At 44.6% G+C, this 19090-nt stretch overlaps 1 protein-coding gene across 1 annotated transcript; it reads left to right on the top strand.

Moving 5' to 3' along the window:
• Nucleotides 1–3593: 3593 nt before the first annotated feature.
• On the top strand, nt 3594–18713 carry LOC129213388 (interleukin-9 receptor-like). Its single transcript, XM_054843316.1, is given in 9 exon segments — nt 3594–3686; nt 11831–11918; nt 13094–13202; nt 14633–14826; nt 15529–15665; nt 15996–16170; nt 16413–16527; nt 17599–17683; nt 18162–18713. Coding segments are annotated over 9 exon segments (1548 nt in total).
• Nucleotides 18714–19090: the final 377 nt, after the last annotated feature.

The following is a 19090-nucleotide window of genomic DNA, read 5'->3' as shown; positions in this document are numbered from 1 at the left end:
TGTGAAGACCTGCATCTTATGTAGGCATAGTGCTAATAACCCATGGGCTGCTTGGCTCCAGAAATCTTATATGGAGTGAACCTTTGTGTTGAACGATGTATCTTTCCAGTGCAATAATAATCTGTTGGTGCTGTGATACCAATAAACTCTGTTCCCTCTCCCCCATCTCTTACCCAAGACCAACCCCACAGCTCCCTAAACAAGAGGGAGCGCGGTAATGAAGAGAAGCTGTCTGTTTCACAGGTGAGTGCTGGGAGAGTTTTTCTATGCATCAACATCCCTGGTTTGATTGTTTAGAACAGCCACAGTCTCTGCTACGTTGATTTTGAACCTACAGAGTTAGCTTTGCCCATGTTGCTATTACTCCCTCAATATACCCCTAGCTCATGGGCTTCCTGGGCACTGCTCAAAGATATCAGGCTTTTTGGTTCCTTCCCTCCTTATTATCCACTTTCTTGTCATCTTCTGTGATAAGTCGTGGGAGGTGGTGTCTCAGCGTGCTCATGCATCCTCCCTGCTGTGCTGCAAGTGCCCTGCGTGCCCTTTGCGAGGCAGCAGAGGACCGAGCCGACTCTGCTCCCTGTTGATGAGCTGAGCCTGCCCAGCATGGTCCTACCAGGTCTGCTTGCATTGTGCTTAGGTGTATGCGAATGTGAACTGGGCAGAAGTATGGCTGATGGTCTGTAATGCAGACTTCTGCAGCTTCAGCTTGCAGCTATTTGTGCTTCAGAAACCACATTATGGTAACTGGCCCCAGGCTGCTTACGGGAGGAGGAGAAACTTGCCTATCTTTCTAGGGCCTTTTACATCTCAGTTCTGCATGCTCCTTCTTTCTGTTAGTATCATTGGCCTGAGAACTGCTGAAGGAGCTGTTTCTGTTATTGCTACACTATCTAGCAGCACATCTGGTAGAAGATGGTGGTTTGCTGCTATGTTGGGCTAGAAGTTGCCTCTGGTCACCCTAGGAGGCAAACCTCATGGGCAGAGAAGAGCTTGCTTTGATATGTGGCATAAGGATATTAAAATAAGGGAGACTGTTCCCTTTGAAGCAAGCTGTAATGATTAAGCTTTTGGCCAATGAATTGTTGACACTGTGGACGTGGAGGGGTTTAAGGTGGTTTTTTTCCTGTGCCTCCTAGCAGCAAACTGCAAATGTCCCTGACCTAGCAATATCTAACTTAGAAAAACTGTGTTTCTCCAGGCATGCTAGGGCCATTGGTAGCATTGCAAGTCCATGTTTGGTTGGTTTTTGGGAGGCCTCCCCTACTCTCAAAAAAGCTATCCCTAAAACATGTTGCTCCACCCTTCTATGACCTCAGCAACCCACAGTGGAGGATTCCTGAACAGCAGCGTGAAGCACAGGAAAGAGTTATGGTAACAGTGCGGTGAAGACACTTGAAGTTTAAGTGCTTGGCTGAGCAGGCCTGCTTAAAAGAACAGAGTTTGCAATAGGCTGCCTAAGCCCTTCACTGCAGGGGAATCTGCTCAGTGACTCCTGCCATGCTCACGTAAGCAGGTGATCTAACTTTAGCCTACCTTGCAAAGGTGAGCTTAGTCAGGCACTGAGCAGTGGGATGAGGCAGGAGGTAGTGAGAAGGTGCCAGCAGCACCACCCGTGTCAACAAAGCCCTTAGATGGCTGTGGTCTGCTGCACTTTGCACAGTATTCACAACAATCACAAATGTGACGGCGGACTTAAGATGTTGCACTGGTCAGAACAGTGTCCTTTTACTAGGGGACTTGATGAGCAGAGGAAAGGAGGGAGGTCAAATCTCACAGGTTCTTGAGTGACAGCATGATCAGGATACAGAAGTGGTCCTGGACTATAGTACTGACCATCTACTCTGATAGACTAACCACATGTTCACTAGTCAAGCATAGAAGTAGGTAGACACAGAAATCGCAGCCTATATGGTTCTATCTGAGGCTATCTCAGGCTCAGAAATGTGTATTATTGTACAAGCCAAGGAATGCAGCACAGACGAAGCAAGTGCTCTATGTCCCAGTAGCTTTCACTGTAATGTGATGCTTCTCCTGCTGACTACGTTTGCCTCTATAGTGATCCAAAACCAGAGGAGACAGCAAAATATATGCGTTTGGTACTGGGTTGACAGTAGACAAACAGTGGATGTCTATCTAAATGGAGCACTTTGAACAACAACAAAAAAAAAAAAAGGAAGGAACTTCAAGGTAGATGCAACTTAAAACAAATCACCTGTTTACTTGATGGAAGCTAATTGTGGGACAGTGGGACAGGTGTAAATGGGTCCTAGAAAACGTGAAAGAAGGGTCTGAGTGGCCTTTGGAGAGCAGGAGTTCAGTTAATGGTCTTTGGGCTGAGTGGCACTCCAGGTACAGGTAAAGGATGAAAAAAGGCAATTTGCAGAGAGTTGCAATGTTCTTGTCAGAAATACTGCTCTGTATTTTGGAATAGTAGTAGGAAAGGAAACTGGGGAAAGAAGTTTGTGCTTTTTCCATTTGAGCCAAACTGCTGCTGAACTCTTGCACTGATTTTTCTGTCTGCCCTGTAGGCAGCATATGGTAAAAGCTGTGGGTCTTACATGGCCATAGCACCTTTATGGTGACCTGTGGCAGTAGGCTGGGAAGATGCAGGGATATAATTTGTCTCTACAGGAGACAAGAAGTTTTCTGCTGCAGCAGGCAAACTGCAGGCATCTGGACAGTTCTGAGGCAGCAGGTGTTATTCGCTTAAACGGCACTCGCAAGGCTGCTTGCATTTTAGGGGCTTTCTGTTTCTGCTCCTGTTCAGGATTGTTGTAACTATAAAAAGTGTAATATACATTTAGATGGCAACCGTGGGGCTTCATGGGAGTTTGCAGCAGTCTTGCTGGATGGGGAAGCCCCAAAAGCAAGTACTGAGAGAAGCACCATCACTCTGTCTGTAGTACCAATTTGGAAATGTCTGTCTCTGTTTCTGCATGGCCCCTGCATGGCCCCTGCCTTCCTGTCTCTTGGCCCCTAAAGCTAATCCTGGCAGACTGCTACGCAATCTGTGCTTTGCCTGCTTCTTTCTTCCCCTTCTCTGGCACTAGATCCATGTACGTGACTGACTCGACGGACCCTGACAGTAGCACTTCCACTGCAGCATTGCAGCTGGGTATGGAAAGATGTGTTCCGTGTACACGCCAGGATTTGGACCTGGAAGCACTGCAACGCTTGTTTGCCTTTGCTTGCAGAGTTGCCCCTTTGAGCACCGCGCAGCAGTGGGCTCTGGAGGAAGCACAGCACAGGGCAGCTCAGGGATGCCTCAGGTGTCTGAGCACCGCTGGGCAGAAGCCTTGGATGGAAGTGGTCCTGCCTCACATCCAGACAGGGCTAGGAAATAGCTTCAGGTCACTTAGAGAGCTCTTCTGTTGGCCTCTTTTGTACAAATGGTGCAAGAAAGTACTTTTACACTCAGCAAATTACTCGGCCTTTTTAGTGTTAACCCTTTAACATAAATTCCTCAGTTTCTCTATCACAAATGAGTACTTGCAGATGCAGCTACTTTAACTCAAACTGATAATCTGAGCGGTTTTTCATTGGTTCTTGAGATTATCTTTAAAATCGGGCACAGTAAGCTCTGCTTTATTATGCCACTGCTGCTACTGCCTGATCATCAAACCACACAGCCTTAACCATCAGGGGACAGAAGCAGTGAGAAAAGTGAACTTTCCTTTGAGCTGGTAAGACAGTTTAACCTATTTCTGTGCTATGCATGTCAGTAAGCAATGATAGGATACATCTATTGGGCTAAGATATTGAAAAATAATTTCTTTAACTAAATGTGGAATTCCATATTGTTTCTTGTACTAAGAACCTAGAACAATGAAATCACCAGAAGGGTCTTTGCACTTTTGTTCTGCTAGTTTGCTAAGCACAAAACCACACTATTGCATTAATTCTGATATGGATTGTGCTAGAAAGGAGCATCGTCTTGAACAAATTATTTTTAGGTACTCCTCTCAGACTGAAACAGATGCATGTAAATGAATCCAGCCAAAATAGCCCTCAGTGTTTGGGACTTTGCAGACAAAAATATACTTTTTTTTTAATGTGTGTCTATATATATATATGTAAATACATGTATGTATATATGTGTGTGTGTGTATGAATATCACTTTATTGCAGTAGTCATCCTTTGGAGCAGCTTTTTTTTCAGCCTCTTGGATCCAAGTCTGTCAAATCTAAAAGTACATAGCTTTTTGTGAGCATCAAATTGTGGAAAACTGGCTCTCCAAAGATGAAGGGAGAAAAAGACTGGTTATATGGGGTTCTAGCTGATAATTTGTGCAGATGAGGAAATCCTACTACTTCTTCCTTATTCTCCAGCAGTTCGTGTGCTGATCATGTGAGTCTACTATGTGCACTTGATGTGCTTCTCTCAGACATGTGCTTAGAGGTGTAGGTATTCAGGAGGTAGATAATCTATTATTATTTTTTCTTAAAGGACCTACAAAATATTTTCTTGTAGGCAGGGATGATTGGAGAAGTGCTCATGATGAACAATTACACTCAGTAGCACAATGGTTCACTCTGGAGAGCGTGCACTTGGGGCTAGTCTTTATGGACGGAGGGGTGGGTGTATAGGTGTGAGTCAGTGTCCTGCCTTTAGTACCTGTTGGTGCTGCCTCTGGAAGAAATTGGAGCAAGGGAAGGGATCATGGACAAGAGAGCAGGTCATTTGTGACTAATTGTTAAGATGTAAGGAATGGAAACAGTGTTCAAGGGCCCAGGTCTGCTGTGCCTGCTCCCCCTGTGCACCACTCATTATATCTTGCTGTGGGAAAGAGAGCGAGCAGAGCTCATTTTGGAACAGCTCAGAGCCACTGCCAAATCAGAGCCTGAAGCTTCTGAGTTCCTGTAAGATTCAGATGAGCATAGCAGACCATATGAGTGAGCTGCAACAGAAAAATTGCCCTGACAAAACAATCTACTCTATATAAAAGTTGATGGCAGAGGTGGGATAGAACCTGAGTCCCATCTGTCTGCTGTGGGCTGGCATATAATATACTACATGTATCAAAGGGTACTCAAGCATGTTGAAGAATCCTATGCACGCATCTCCACATGAAATGTTTGCTCATCATCTTGTGTAACACTTCAATTTCATGTTTTATCAGGACTTTGTAAAGCTGATCTTGTCTTACTTCTAGTCACCCAAAGATCGGAGATGCAAAGGCCCTTTTTTGTGTTCATCACTTTGAACCCGTTACATTTCTCTACACAATATTTCTGTCTTTCTCTATCACATCAAACATAAGCTGCTTGTCCCTGCTTTCAAAGTCACAGACAGCCTCTCCTTGTCCTCTTGTCATCTCTCACTTCCATATCAAGAAGTCAAATCTTTCTATGACGCCAGCCTCCACCTCCCACTAGATCATCAAATCAACTCCTCCTAACCTTCCTCCATGCTACTGCTTACACACTGAAGGTGCTGCCTACAATTCTGTTGAGCTACCTCAACCTCATTCTTCAAGTCTCTCCTCAAAGCTCTGCTTTGCTGAGTTGCTAAAACCCAGACGATATCGAAGCTGCCCATATGCTGAGAATGTGCTGTCACCTTCCCCTCTCAGTGGTATCTATCAAATAATTTCTTTTACCCTATAAATTCTTAAAAACAAAGGCCATCTTTTTATTTTGTATTCTACTGGACCCTGAATGTGGGGGTTAGCCAGAATTTTAAATATGGATTTCTGGTAATACAAACAGATATAGCAATAACAGCCAATCACCTGTCTTTCTGTTGATAAGCAGTTGAGAGCATGTGGAAAATCTGTGTTCTACAAATTCTGGGTAAAGTGATTTGAAATGACTTTTAGGAAATAGAGGCAGCTGATGGAACCACAGGAGGGGAGGGGAAAGGCATGGCTGCATGGTCTCATTTCCTTGAGCAGATAATAGGCAGAAGAACTCTGCCCTGGAAACATGCACAAAGGATGGAAACACCATTGCAACCAGCTTGAGACCACCTGGGAGCTTGAGGTCACCAGTCAGCTTCTGGTGCTGAACCAACACCTGGATTGATGGCAGCATACCTGGTGTATCATTTCAGGGCTTTCTCTCAGACATTTGGCCTCTCTCTTTCCTGCAGAGTGAAGGTGGCTCTTCTCCCTTCCTCTGACACCTCCCACACCAGCAGTTTTCACAGGGTTTTTCTGCCTTCACCCACAACTCAACAGTGTTGCAGAAACTGGGCATTAGAACAAAAAAAAGCATCAGGCAGCCTAGCTAGGAAGGGGATTTGTCTCCCAGTCCCCTAGCTGCTGTAACAGTGCTCTTGCTGCTAGCGCTGGACACAGGACATGCCAATGAGATGTTGCCTTGCAATGGTGCTGGCACCTTATTGGTTTCTGCTTGGTTCCTGGCTTGATAATCAGCTGCTTGCTTTCCTCCTGCTGCAGAAAGAACTGGCAGTGTTCAGAGATGATGGTCACTGGGAATGATGATGATGAATGCCTGCTATGTCACCAAGACTCCCTTCACCCATCCATTCTCACTGAAATTGAAAAGTGCTTTTGCACTTGCCTCGTTTTTGTCCCATTCTGTGCCTGGCTGCTGTCCAGCACCAAGAGGACCTGAGGTTTGAATTGGCCATGTCCATTTTGCTACGTGGCCTATCAAAATCTTCATATTGACCTACGAAAGAGGAAGAGAATTGCACCAAAGCAGTCATTTTTTTCTGGGACTTGCCAAGACAGTGCATCTGTGGTCAGGCTGGGCTATCATCAGCTCAATCCGCCTTAGGGTAACATGGCGATTCTTTTCCCACAGCTGAGTGACTTGAACCAGGTGGGAAGCACAGTGAGTATGAAAGATGAGAAAAGGCATTGGAGCATCTCTAGGTTTCTAGCAAACTCTGCAGCTATTTTCTGGCAAGGCTAAACTCATTGCAAGCATCAGCAGACATTACTCAAATGATCTCATTAATATGCCTCTATGCTTGCAATTGGTATTTCCCCTGAACACTACAAAATGTACAATTATTTCTTTTCTTCATAAATGGGAAGTGTCTGGCAGTTATTGAGAAGTGATAGAGCCTGTTTGTGAACCAGCTTTTTAGGATGTACTATAGGTTTACCTTTTGCAAGGCCAAGGATTGCCGATGTTAAGAGGAGAACGCTATCAGGATCGCTTCAGGATAGACAGTTATAAGTAAGTCCTGCACTAATTTCATGACTTCCATCTGAGCTAAGGATTTTTTTAAATTTTTTTTCTAAGATACCTAACTAAGATTTATAGACTACAAGTCTTGGACCATATGTTTAGACAAGAGGTTCCAGCAATAAAGGTAGTTTCCCTTTGGACAAATTCTGTATTTTGTTTCTGTCTAATTGTATCTGCCTTCAGTGTCTAACTACTGGATTCTTTCCATCTTTCTACGGTAGATTAAAAAAAAAACAAAACATAACAAAACAAACAAACGAAACCCCAAAAACTTTTTTCCTACCTGAAATCTTCTCCTTCCCATGTAAGATACATATGGCTGGTGTGAAATTACTACTTAGCCTTTCCTTTGGTTAAGTTAAAGAGATTAGTTGGTCTTTAGTTGTTCATTTCTGAGGAAAGTCATGCAGGATTAAATCATTCTTATAGCCCTTTTCAGAACTATTTTAATCTTTTCAGCGACTTTTTGTTTAAAGTGCAGATCCCAACAGAAGAAACGAACTAATAATGGTGTTACGAATACTACATGTAGCTGCAATAACACTTCTTTTAATTGATATACATCCACAGTCTGTGTGTTAGCTCCTCTGTTTGCATTAATCTACTGCAGAATCTGGTTCAACTGGTTATGTGCTATTTCCCCAAATCATTTTCTGATAAGCCTTTCAGAATTCAGTGTTCCATGACCTACTTATGACTAACACTGATGGCTTCTAATGCAAAAATTTGCATTTAAACATGCTGTATTTGTTTCCAGGTGAGCTAGAGAGCCAAGAAATGTCTGACATGTTTCAAACATTGCAGATCTGAAGACAGAACTTTGGAGGGGTGTGGGGGGAAAGAGTTTATCAAATTAGTAGCAATTACCTGGAAATATTCTCTCCTGGTTTGGTTATCTTGACCCATGTTTGTTTGTTTGTGTGCCTGAACAAGTTCTTGCAAGCACATGTATACTTCTACTTAATGCAGCACTCTCTATTTCATATTTAGTCAGTCTTACTGTATTTATCACAGGGATCATATGCAACCCTGATTAGAATGATAAGCAGGAGAGACTTTATGCCTCCCAGCCTCCCTCAGCTAAAATCAGCTAATGGTGACACTTCCTCTCAACAACCCCCACTCTGAAGAAGGTCTGCAGCAAAACAGGATATTTATGAAAAACCCATAAATGAAGAGGTGGTGAAGTGGAAGCCAGAAAGATTCCTTTTCTCTTGATCAGCTTCTGAAATATTGTAATTATTTAGCTACTTAATTCAGAAAAGGAACACCGTAAGCAGGCACAATTACAGGAAAGTTGTTGATATGTGGATGCTGCTGTCTAGCTTTGTGAAATCTGGGACTGGAAGGATATTCGTGGTCATAGAGTCCAGTTCCTGCTACTGTAGCCATCAGATCGTTCAATCCCTTCAGTAAAACAATCCTAATGATTGAATCCTTGCTACCCACAGGCTCTTTCTCACTCCTGTTCAAGACTACTTCAGATCCTTTGCTCGTTAGAAACAACAATTTTATTCTATAGCCAGATTCTATCCATTTGGTCTTGTGCTAATGCTGTACTTAGCATTTCTCCTATCCTGACACTTCTCTCTCCCTTTTCCCCAGCTTCTTCTGAAAGAGAGATCATAGCCCCTGGCAAATTCTGGTTGTGTTTTTCTTTTTTGCAATAACTAAGGCAAACTCTTTCAAGACAGAACGTTCTCATTGCCTTGTGTCACCCCAGCCCTAGAGCTCAGTTCAGTATCTGTGCTGGGCAAGCAGTGCAAACAGTGTTTTTCCAATATTTTTTGAATTTTTCAAGTAACTTTTTTTGTCTATACTTATTAGTGGTCTCTGTCTACAAATTTGCTCTATGTTTTCTGGGTTCCAGGCTGACTCATGGGCTCCTTAGAGCAGCACACTACCTGCAGTGGTGCTGGGCTTGTTTGCTGCGTTAAGGTAATGGCAAATATTGCAAACTGGAATGACCTTAAAAAAACCACCATATATTGCTGAGTAGATCAGGTCAGTATTCTTCATATTAAACTTTGTTTGCTGGAAAATCATCAAATTAGAAACTTTTTATGAAAAAGTGTCATTTTAAATGAAAACTTCATCAGGAAAGAATTCACAGAATGGAATTTCTGATTAAAAATAAAGAGAAGGAGTCCAGCATAACCTTGTAGAGAGATAGTGTTCCATATTGCAGAAGATACACTTCAAATATCCTTACACAACCATTCCATAAATTGGGTAATGGCTAGGCCCTAAATATTCTATATCCCAGGTGAATGCTTTGACCTGGAACGTATCAGCTATTCTCTCTATTTCTGTCTTTTGGAATTTTATTTTACAGCAAGGAAATACTTATGGGAAGGAAATATGATCACAGGATTCCCACACTGCAGATGAGTAACTTGGTTATCTGCCTGGAATTGTAGTTTGTGTTTGTGTGTCTGAGAGAGTAAAAACTATGATAGGTCTTAGTTTTGTTCAGATATGAAATGAGTGAATTTCTAAAACAAAACAATCTGTGGGCTAGAATGCCAATTTCTATCCCAGCTTTTGTTACTGACCTCAAACCCTTTCACAGTAGCTCAGAACAACTCCAAGTGGCTTGAAGAAAGGCTCCCTCAAAAGTTTTGTGACACCAGCAGGTCAAGCAAGTGTTCTTCTAGTGAAGAGAGAGGGGAGGTGCAGAAGACCAGTTACTCAACTTCCTCAAGGGGAAAAAAGAACCATCATTAAAGGCAGGCACCAGTGCTTGTGGTGTAGATGTTTTTTGGCAAGTGACTACTGCCGATGGACAAGCTTATGAGAGAAAAATCTGTTGAAGCCTTGAACATGCAGAAATTGTGTCTGCTCCAGGAGGCCCCTGGGCTGCAAATGTCTGGAGGCTGAGAATGTTCTCAAAGAACATCTATGCTTCCTCTATTGTTACGGTTTGCTCTAAGCATCTGGTTTTGGTTAGTGTCAGAAACAGGATACAGGGAAACATGAACATTTGTTCCAACCCACTGTGGCTCTCTGCTGCTCTTAAATTGTCATAAACCAGATGCCAAAAATTGCAGGAAGAAGGAAAGATGGAATCATAGAATGGTTTGGGTTGGAAGGGACCTCAAAGATCATCTAGTTCCAACCCCCCTGCTGCGGGCAGGGACACCCTCCACTAGACCACATTGCCCAAAGCCTCATCCAACCTGGTCTTAAACACTTCCAGGGATGGGGCAGCCACAGCCTCTCTGGGCAACCTGTTCCAGTGCCTCACCACCCTAACAGGAAAGAATTTCTTTCTAACATCTAATCTAAATCGACCCTCCTTCAGCTTGAACCCATTCCCCCTTGTCCTGTCACTACACTCCCTGATAAACAGCCCCTCACCATCTTTCCTGAAGGCCCCCTTCAGGTACTGGTAAGCCACAATTAGATCTCCCCGGAGCCTTCTTTTCTCCAGGCTGAACAACCCCAACTCTCTCAGCCTGTCCTCACAGGAGAGGTGCTCCATCCCTCTGATCAGCTTCGTGGCCTCCTCTGGACTCGCTCCAACAGCTCCATGTCTCTCCTGTACTGGGGCCCCCAGAGCTGGACGCAGTACTCCAGGTGGGGTCTCACAAGAGTGGAGTAGAGGGGCAGGATCACCTCCCTCAACCTGATGGTCACGCCTCTTTTGATGCAGCCCAGGACACGGTTGGCTTTCTGGGCTGCAAGCGCACACTGCCGGCTCATGTTGAGCTTCTCATCAATCAATATCCCCAAGTCCTTCTCCTCAGGGCTGCTTTCAATCCATTCCTCGCCCAGCCGATAGTCGTGCTTGGGATTGCGCTGACCCACGTGCAGGACCTTGCACTTGGCCTTGTTGAACTTCACGCGGTTTGCATGGGCCCACCTCTCCAGTCTGTCCAGGTCCCTCTGGATGGCATCCCTTCCCTCCAGCGTGTCGACCACACCACACAGCTTGGTGTCATCAGCAAACTTGCTGAGGGTGCACTCGATCCCATTGTCCGTGTCGCTCACAAAGATGTTGAACAGTGCTGGTCCCAGTACCGACCCCTGAGGGACGCCACTCGTCACTGTTCTCCACTTGGACGTTGAGCCATTGACCACAACTCTTTGAGTGCGACCATCCAGCCAGTTCCTTATCCACAGAGTGGTCCATCCATCAAATCCATGTCTCTCTAATTTAGACACAAGGATGTCATGTGGGACAGTGTCAAATGCCTTGCACAAGTCCAGGTAGATGACATCAGTTGCCCTTCCCTTATCGACCAACACTGTAACCCCATCATAGAAGGCCACCAAGTTTGTCAGGCATGATTTGCCCTTAATGAAGCCATGTTGGCTGTCACCAGTCACCTCCTTATTTTCCATGTACCTGAGCATAGTCTCCAGGAGGGTCTGCTCCATAATCTTGCCAGGCATGGAGGTGAATCTCCTCTACCCCTGATCAAATGGCAGGAATTAAAGATTTCCTTTCAGGCAGCTGGTGCTTTAGGTTCCTGTGCAAAGTGCTATTTAGTGCCATGAGAAAAACAGTTCCTATAGAAGAAATTATATAGCTGAGTTGGTGACATGTCTGACAGAGCCAAGGTCAGCTTATGTCAGGGCTGGCAGAAGCACGTAGCTAAAACTTCAACCTGATGGTACAGGTACAGACAAAACCGCTTCAACAATTGTTCTGTTTTAGGTACTGCCTGGCATGGGAGATGTGCGGCAGCTGGGCCTCCGGCTGTGTGTTACTGCTGTGCTGCTCCTTGGTGGAGCAAGAGGGAGAGGTAAGAGGAGCTCTGGAATAGGTCCGCTGTGGGAAGAGGGCACATGCACTTGCTAATTTTTCATTCACAGACCAACCACATGAGGTTTAACAAGGGCAAGTGCTGGATTCTGCACCTGGGAAGGGGCAACCCTGGCTATACATACAGACTATACATTCAGCTGAAGACCAGCCATGCTGAAAGGTACTTGGGGGTCTTGGTCGACAGCAAGTGGAACATGAGTCAACAGTGTGCCCAGGCTGCCAGGAAGGCCAACCGTATCCTGGGGTGCATCAAGCACGGCATAGCTAGCCGGTCTAGGGAAGTGATTGTCCCACTCTACGCTGCACTGGTGCAGCCTCACCTCGAGTACTGTGTGCAGTTTTGGGTGCCACAGTACATAAAGGACATAAAACTATTGGAGAGTGTCCAAAGGAGGGCAACAAAGATGGTGAAGGATCTAGAGGGGAAGACGAATGAGGAGAGGCTGAAGTCCCCTGGTTTGTTCAGCCTAGAGAAGAGGAGACTGAGGGGAGACCTCATCGCAGCCTACAGCTTCCTCATGACAGGGAGCGAAGGGGCAGGCACTGATCTCTTCCCTCTGGTGACCAGTGATAGAACCCGAGGGAACGGCATGAAGCTGTGACGGGGGAGGTTTAGGTTGGATATCAGGAAAAGGTTCTTCATTGAGAGGGTGGTCAGGCACTGGAACGGGCTCCCCAGGGAAGTGGTCACAGCACCGAGCTTGACTGAGTTGAAGAAGCATCTGGATAACGCTCTCAGTCATATGCTCTGATTCGGCTGGTCCTGTGTGGAGCCAGGAGTTGGACTCGATGATCCTCATGGGTCCCTTCCAACCCAGGATATTCTATGATTCTAACGTATGCAACGTAAGATCTGGTGACTGCCCTTTCCCAGGAACCAGTACAGCTGGCTGCAATGCCAGGCCTGGGGAACTGAGCATGTACTGGACAAGCTGGGCAGCAGAAAAAAACGTAGCCACTGCCCAAGGTCCCTGCCCCAAGATCTTAAAGTCATCTCACGCAGTGAAGTGTGGTACAAGGGAGGAAGAACATCACGAGGAAGGACAGATGAGGTGTCAGTAAAGGAAGCAACAGCAAGTAATGCATTTGATGTACTGAGCATGGCCTCCTCAGGTGATGCATGAACGCAGCTCTGGTCTCCTTCCTCTGCAGAGTTTCCTGGCAGCCTGAGCTGCCTGAATAACTACGTGACTACTGTGAGCTGCATGTGGGCATTGGAGGAGCCTGTGGGCGATGGACCTTTCTACCTGCATTTCACCAAGTAAGAGCCGCACACCGGGAGCCGCCTGTGGCAGCCCCGGCATGGGCAGGATGGCGCAGAGGAGCAGAGATGGGGCCGGCCGTGGGCTTCGCTCCCTCCACAGCAGGAGACCTGTGGCACAGCTAGCTCTGCTGCCTCATCCCCCCAAACCTGGGCTGCCTCGGAAGATGCTCCCTCTGCACCCTTTTGTGGGCCCACTGCCTCGGGGGGTGCAGCAGAGGTCCAGCACCCAGGCTGCGTGGCTCAGGGAGGTCTATCTGTCCAGTGTCACCTTCTGGCAGGGGCTTCTCAGTGCAGAGAGCCTTCCCATCCCAGCCTCTGCTCCCCATCATCTGGGGACTTCCAGAGCCCATCCTACATGAAGCTGCCTAATTAATTTCTAATCACTTCTTGTCTTGTCGCCTAGAAATTAAACCCCTAGTGGTTTAATCTAAATTAGTTTGTATACATATATATACACAAAATTATTTTGAAAGTCCAGTGAGTTACAAGCTTTAATAACAGATTTAGAATATTATGTGAATAATTTTTCCTCTAACCGAAAAAATCAGGTGAATAGCTTGCTAGGTGATAGGATAATAAGCATTGTGATATGCTAATTTGAGATTAATGTGTTTAGATTATGTAATAATATTGTCTTGGCTACCAATAACTAGTGAACTATTACATGAGGGTAAGCCACGCTAACATTATATATGTATACGCCTCGTATATTCTGGTAAGGTTAAGTCAAAAATAGCCTAAGTCTTAATGATACTGGATTTTAGATCTATGAAAAATTGCCAAGCCGATAAATTGTGATATCCCAGTATGTTGTGGGGTCACATGCAACATGAAAAATTTGCCAATAAATGGCTATATTAGATAATTTAATAATAGAAGACTGTTCTTTGGAGCTATTTCCCTAAGATTATGTTTTCTGTCATTTATCCTGTTATGCTGTGCTGAAGCTTGTGAATATTAAAAAAAAAAACCAAACCAAACAACAAACCAACCTCTGACATGTTTTGCTGTCACTACTGGTTTGTTCATAGCAAAAAAGGCTTTAACGTACAACTCGTTAGCTCAGCGCTGTGCGCTTGTAACTAGCCATCCACCCACCCCTACCCCCCTGCACCAGCTGCCTTCCTGGCAGCAGCACGTAGCAGCCCTCTCGCTGTCAGAGGGAGCAGGGGGCAGGAGCTGGGCTCTGTTGCAGCTCCTGGGAGGTTTGGTGCTCCCAGCAGTGAGGTTTTGAAGGTGTCTCTTTCCTCGCTCTTCAGTCCTGCCGTCCAGCCAGCTTTAGCATTGCTTTCTCTGCTGTCTGCACTAACGAGGTTCATGTTCTTCCAGAATATGGTGCTGCGCTAAGCTGCCCCCCATCTTTCATAAACTGAAACCCACTTAATCGTGTGACTTAAAAGACACCGTCGGCCCTTTTATTCTTCTAGCCTCTGGTCAAAGGGTCACAACGCCAGCTGCAAACTGAGTGCCAGAGAAAGTGTGCAGAATCAGTACCACTGCACAATCCATTTAGCCAGCCAGATCTTGGAAACAGACGGTTACAGAGTCTCTCTCCAAGGCAACTTCTTCGGACGTAATCACATGTACACTACCTTTCCAGAGTACGTTCCCCGCAGGCACAGTAAGTATGAACCAGGGCAGCTGTGGGCTAGGTCTGAACCTAGCAGCTTTGGGGCAGGTCTGATATGCTGCCCCACAAAGGGTGTCTCAAAGACAGCAAGTGAAAATAACAGAAACAATCCATTGCCCATCCCTGGAGAGTGCACCATTGGACTTCATCAGTAAGGATGCAGTCCCAGTGTCTCTCCATTCTGACTTTTCCAGGACTTCAGAGAGGGCTGGCTCTGGAGCACTTTTCAGGTATATTTCTCATCTGCATTGTGTTTTCTTGTGCCATGGATAATGTACACTTGGATTGCCTCTATAGTTGTTGGTTTTTTTCCTAAGAAATGAAGTCATGAGGAATCAAAGTCATGGATCTAATTCAATGTCACATAGCCTGGTACTTCAGAGAAACACTCTAAGATTCAAAATCCCAGAGCCTGTCTATATTAGTGCTATGTTGGAAGAGCAAAATGTGACATCTGGAGTGGTTCCTTCTTTGCAGGACTATCGCCAGGGGCTATTTGAATTGTCATTGTCATGTCAGTTCTGTAGCTGTTCTGACCTACTCTGTAAGCTAATTTGGTCTACTGCTGGTCTTAGTATCACTCTTTAGACTCAGCTTTATCTTCCAAGACTTTAGTCAGCCTAGTATCATGCATCTCCTTCTGTAGTGTTCATGTCCCAAGTACTGTGAAAAAACTTACCTTTCTATTTGCAGTAAAACTTGATCCACCGTTGAACATTCAGAGCAACGCCACTGCCAGCAAGTGTCAGATATGGTGGAGTGTGCCTTGGTACCTTGCTGAAATTCTTCAGTATGAGTTGCAGTATAAGGAGTACAGCGTGTCCTGGGAGGTAACTAGATGAAGCACACACGGATACTGCCTTGCTTTTTCGGTGCAATGCCCTTGCCACTCAGCTCAGGGCCTTCTGGCAGCTGACTGTTTTGAGCTGTTCTTTCTGGTTTCCCACATGAAGGCTGAAAGATTTTATATAGAACATCAATACTAAAGATCATTAAATCTTCTTCTGAACCCTCCATCCATCATCATGCAGGCCCTCTTCTTGCACCCAAGAAAAGAGGATTTAGAAAAAACAAAGGAGGGGAGGGGGGGAGGAAGAGTATTTAAAAGACCATCCCTTCGCCCAGCCTTGTTAACAGAAATTCTTTGTCATACTTTGCAGATCGCACTGAACAAGACACCACCCAGTTCACTGCCATGGATAGAAATTGAAGCCACGGAGCTTCGCAGCGGCATTGCTTATATCGCACGAGTTCGCTGCAAAGTTTCTGAAAATGAGGATTCGTACCATAGTCAGTGGAGCGAGTGGAGCCAGACAACAGTTTTTCAAAGACCAGGTACAAAGAATGTTGTTTTTACTTTAATTCCTGTATTTTCATGTCTATGTTCCAGAAACAGGAAAATACCTGGTAAAATGAAGCTTTTCAAATCAGAACTAGCTTCTTTTGAGTTTTCATAGCCAAATCCCTTTCTTTGAGGTCTTTAGCAGCCTGTTTCATTTGCATTGCTTGGCTATTTGGGGTTCTATCTTGACTTTCAGACTTTTTATCAATTATTTTTGTGCTGATTGTTTTCCTAGGTGTACCAAAACTGTCTGAAAAGATCCTAAACACCAGAACTATGCAGTTCTTGTTCATTCCTCTAAGTTTTGGCACTTTACTCTATTTATTTTGGAACTTCAAGCTTTCTTCAAGGTATGTTACAGTTTTTCATTAAGTTCCCCTTCATCTTTATAGCCTGAAGAGGGTAAATTCAGTGTCCTTATATCCCTTTTGCTTCTTGTTTCTGCTGCACAGACTCAATCATTTTCAAAAGCTCTTTTGACAATCCTGGGACATGACATGTTCCTTGGCTGATGATAGTTAATGACCCACTACACAATCCTTAAGGAGACCAAAGTGCCTTCATGGCACCCAAAAACAGCTAAAGAGCAAGGCCGAGGGTCTCTTGGAGTTAAAGAAATTTAAACCCATGGAAATTTTGTGTTAAGTTTCATGTAGATAAATTAGAAGTGCAAGCACACAGCAATCCATAAAGGTGGTTAAACTGATGTCAATGTTAAGCTACTTGTGACCTGCCTGGCAGTAGTCCGTGTGTAAAATACCAATATAGACAAACTACATTGACCTAGATTCAGTGTTTCTTAGGTTCTGGGACCAAGTTGTACAGATTAAAAAATGTCTCTAGAACCTTGGTTCAACCATCCTCTGCAATTTCTTATGCTGGCAGAGCAAAGGTAAATCTCCTACCTCTTCCTTGTCTGCCTTGACATACATTATTATGCTCCACATACATGTCACTCTTAGAGAAACAGAATACATGATGTCCATATCATAAAATATTTTTACAGGATAGACTCTAATAAAGGGACTAGGATGTCTGGCAGAATTTCTCTGTCTAAATGTAATGAAACTAGAACTCTTTAAAATACTTCCAGAAACAGCGGTTTAGATCAAGTAAGTTGCTAAACAAATGTATAAATAGCTCAATGCATATAATGAGTAATGGACTAGTATTGAGTTTGCAGCAGATAGCATTCCTCAGAAACTTTTAAGACTGTGCTTTAGGCTAGAGACATTAAATGCATGCACAGGAGGCAGACAAACAATTGCGTGAGATGTCAGAAACCATGTGTAATGGGTTTCTCGTGCAGTCTTTCTAGCATAAGTGTGGGGCTTTCATCTAATCGGTGTGCTATATCATCAAGACAGAATACAGGAAAATTGTCTGTTTTTTTTATTTTAAGTGTTGTTTTCTCACTTCAGGGCAAAAAGCCTCTCCTGCTTTAACATTCCCACGCCAGCTGCTTTCTTTCAGCCACTCTATAATTTGCACAATGGGAATTTTAAGGTAAGAAGTAAGTTTTGTTTCTTTGTTATGACCCTCAGTTCATGAGAGGAGGATTTTTTAATTTTTTTTTCCTGAGATTAATGATTTTAGCTCCTGAGCAGAGGTACTGACACATGGTTCTGGTCTTCCTGGGAGTTTATAGTTTCTCAGTTTCCTGCCTCCACATACTAGCTACACCACCAGAGCTTCTGTCCAGCTTCTCTCTGCTTAGAAATAAAACGTCACTCCCTATCCATGCTGAACATGAAAGACGCACCCTGTCTTTGCAAAGCCAAAGCAATACTAGCAGCTTGCAGTATATCCTAGATGTGAAATCTTATGAAATTAGCAGCCAGATTCTCTACCCTGTTACTCTAACTTTGCCCAGTACATTTGCACTAAACCTCTGAATTATTGTGCCAAAGCCATGTAAAAAGAGCAGTTATTTTGCAAATTCCAGCTAAGCAAAATGTCCTGAACTTATTGATCCTTTCACTAGGACTGGGTTGGACCCAATGAGGTTTGTAGCCAACTCGGAAGAGAAGAGGCCAGCAACTCAAAGAAAGTGACTGCAGATGGAGTTTCTGATCTAAACACCCAAGAACTGATTTCCCAGATCTCCTTGAAACCTATAGAAAACACAAATCTGGTTGCTGCAGAAGAAACCTTTGCATTTGCCTCAGGTCCAAGCCAGCAGTATGTCCCCAGCAGGTATGTAAGAGCAGGAGACATAGAAGTGAGGCTGGGACTATTGTTTGCACAAAACCATGCTGATGACACAGTTGACCTGAAAATCTCTGAAATAATTAAAGCCAACCTTGAGAGCCCTAGCATGGAAAGGAATTGTCCCTCTCACTCACAGCATGGAAAGGGTGACTTCCTTATGCTTCAGGAATCTTTGGAGATAGCAAATGTGTCCTTCAGCAGTAGTGACTATTGTACCTTGTGTGACAATGATACCACAGGAGGTTTGATTCCTGCTGAACTACTGAAGCTCTCCGACAGTAATAGTCTTGTCAAACATCAGAATGATCAGAGTGACCTTCCCTGAGGAGTACTGCCTGCAAAGATCTTTGTGCTGTCCTCTCGCCTCCCAACACTGTCTTCCCAAGTGGTTTAAATGGTGCCTGTGCAGACAATTACAAACGTGTATCAGTTTTAGGTAAATCCTCAATTTCTGTACCTCAAAAGAAGATTGTGACCAACTCCCTTGGCTAGCACATACTACCCCTACAGGTGTGGCAAGGCCTGACTCCAGCAACATCTGCTGTCTCAGGAGACAGATGATCACACCCTTCCCTAAATTAACCTCCTGGCAGCAGCAGAAGTCAAGCAACCCCTTGGTCTAAGGAAGCAGCAGCAGACCTGCTTGTTTTCCTCAGGAAGAGCTATTGGAACTGTGTGCCTCTCAGAAGCAGCAATATTTGC

This window comes from Grus americana, chromosome 15 (assembly GCF_028858705.1).
Source record: "Grus americana isolate bGruAme1 chromosome 15, bGruAme1.mat, whole genome shotgun sequence".
Taxonomy (NCBI): domain Eukaryota; kingdom Metazoa; phylum Chordata; class Aves; order Gruiformes; family Gruidae; genus Grus; species Grus americana.
The sequence above is the reverse complement of the archived record's forward strand: the minus strand, read 5'-3'. Positions and strand labels throughout refer to the sequence as shown.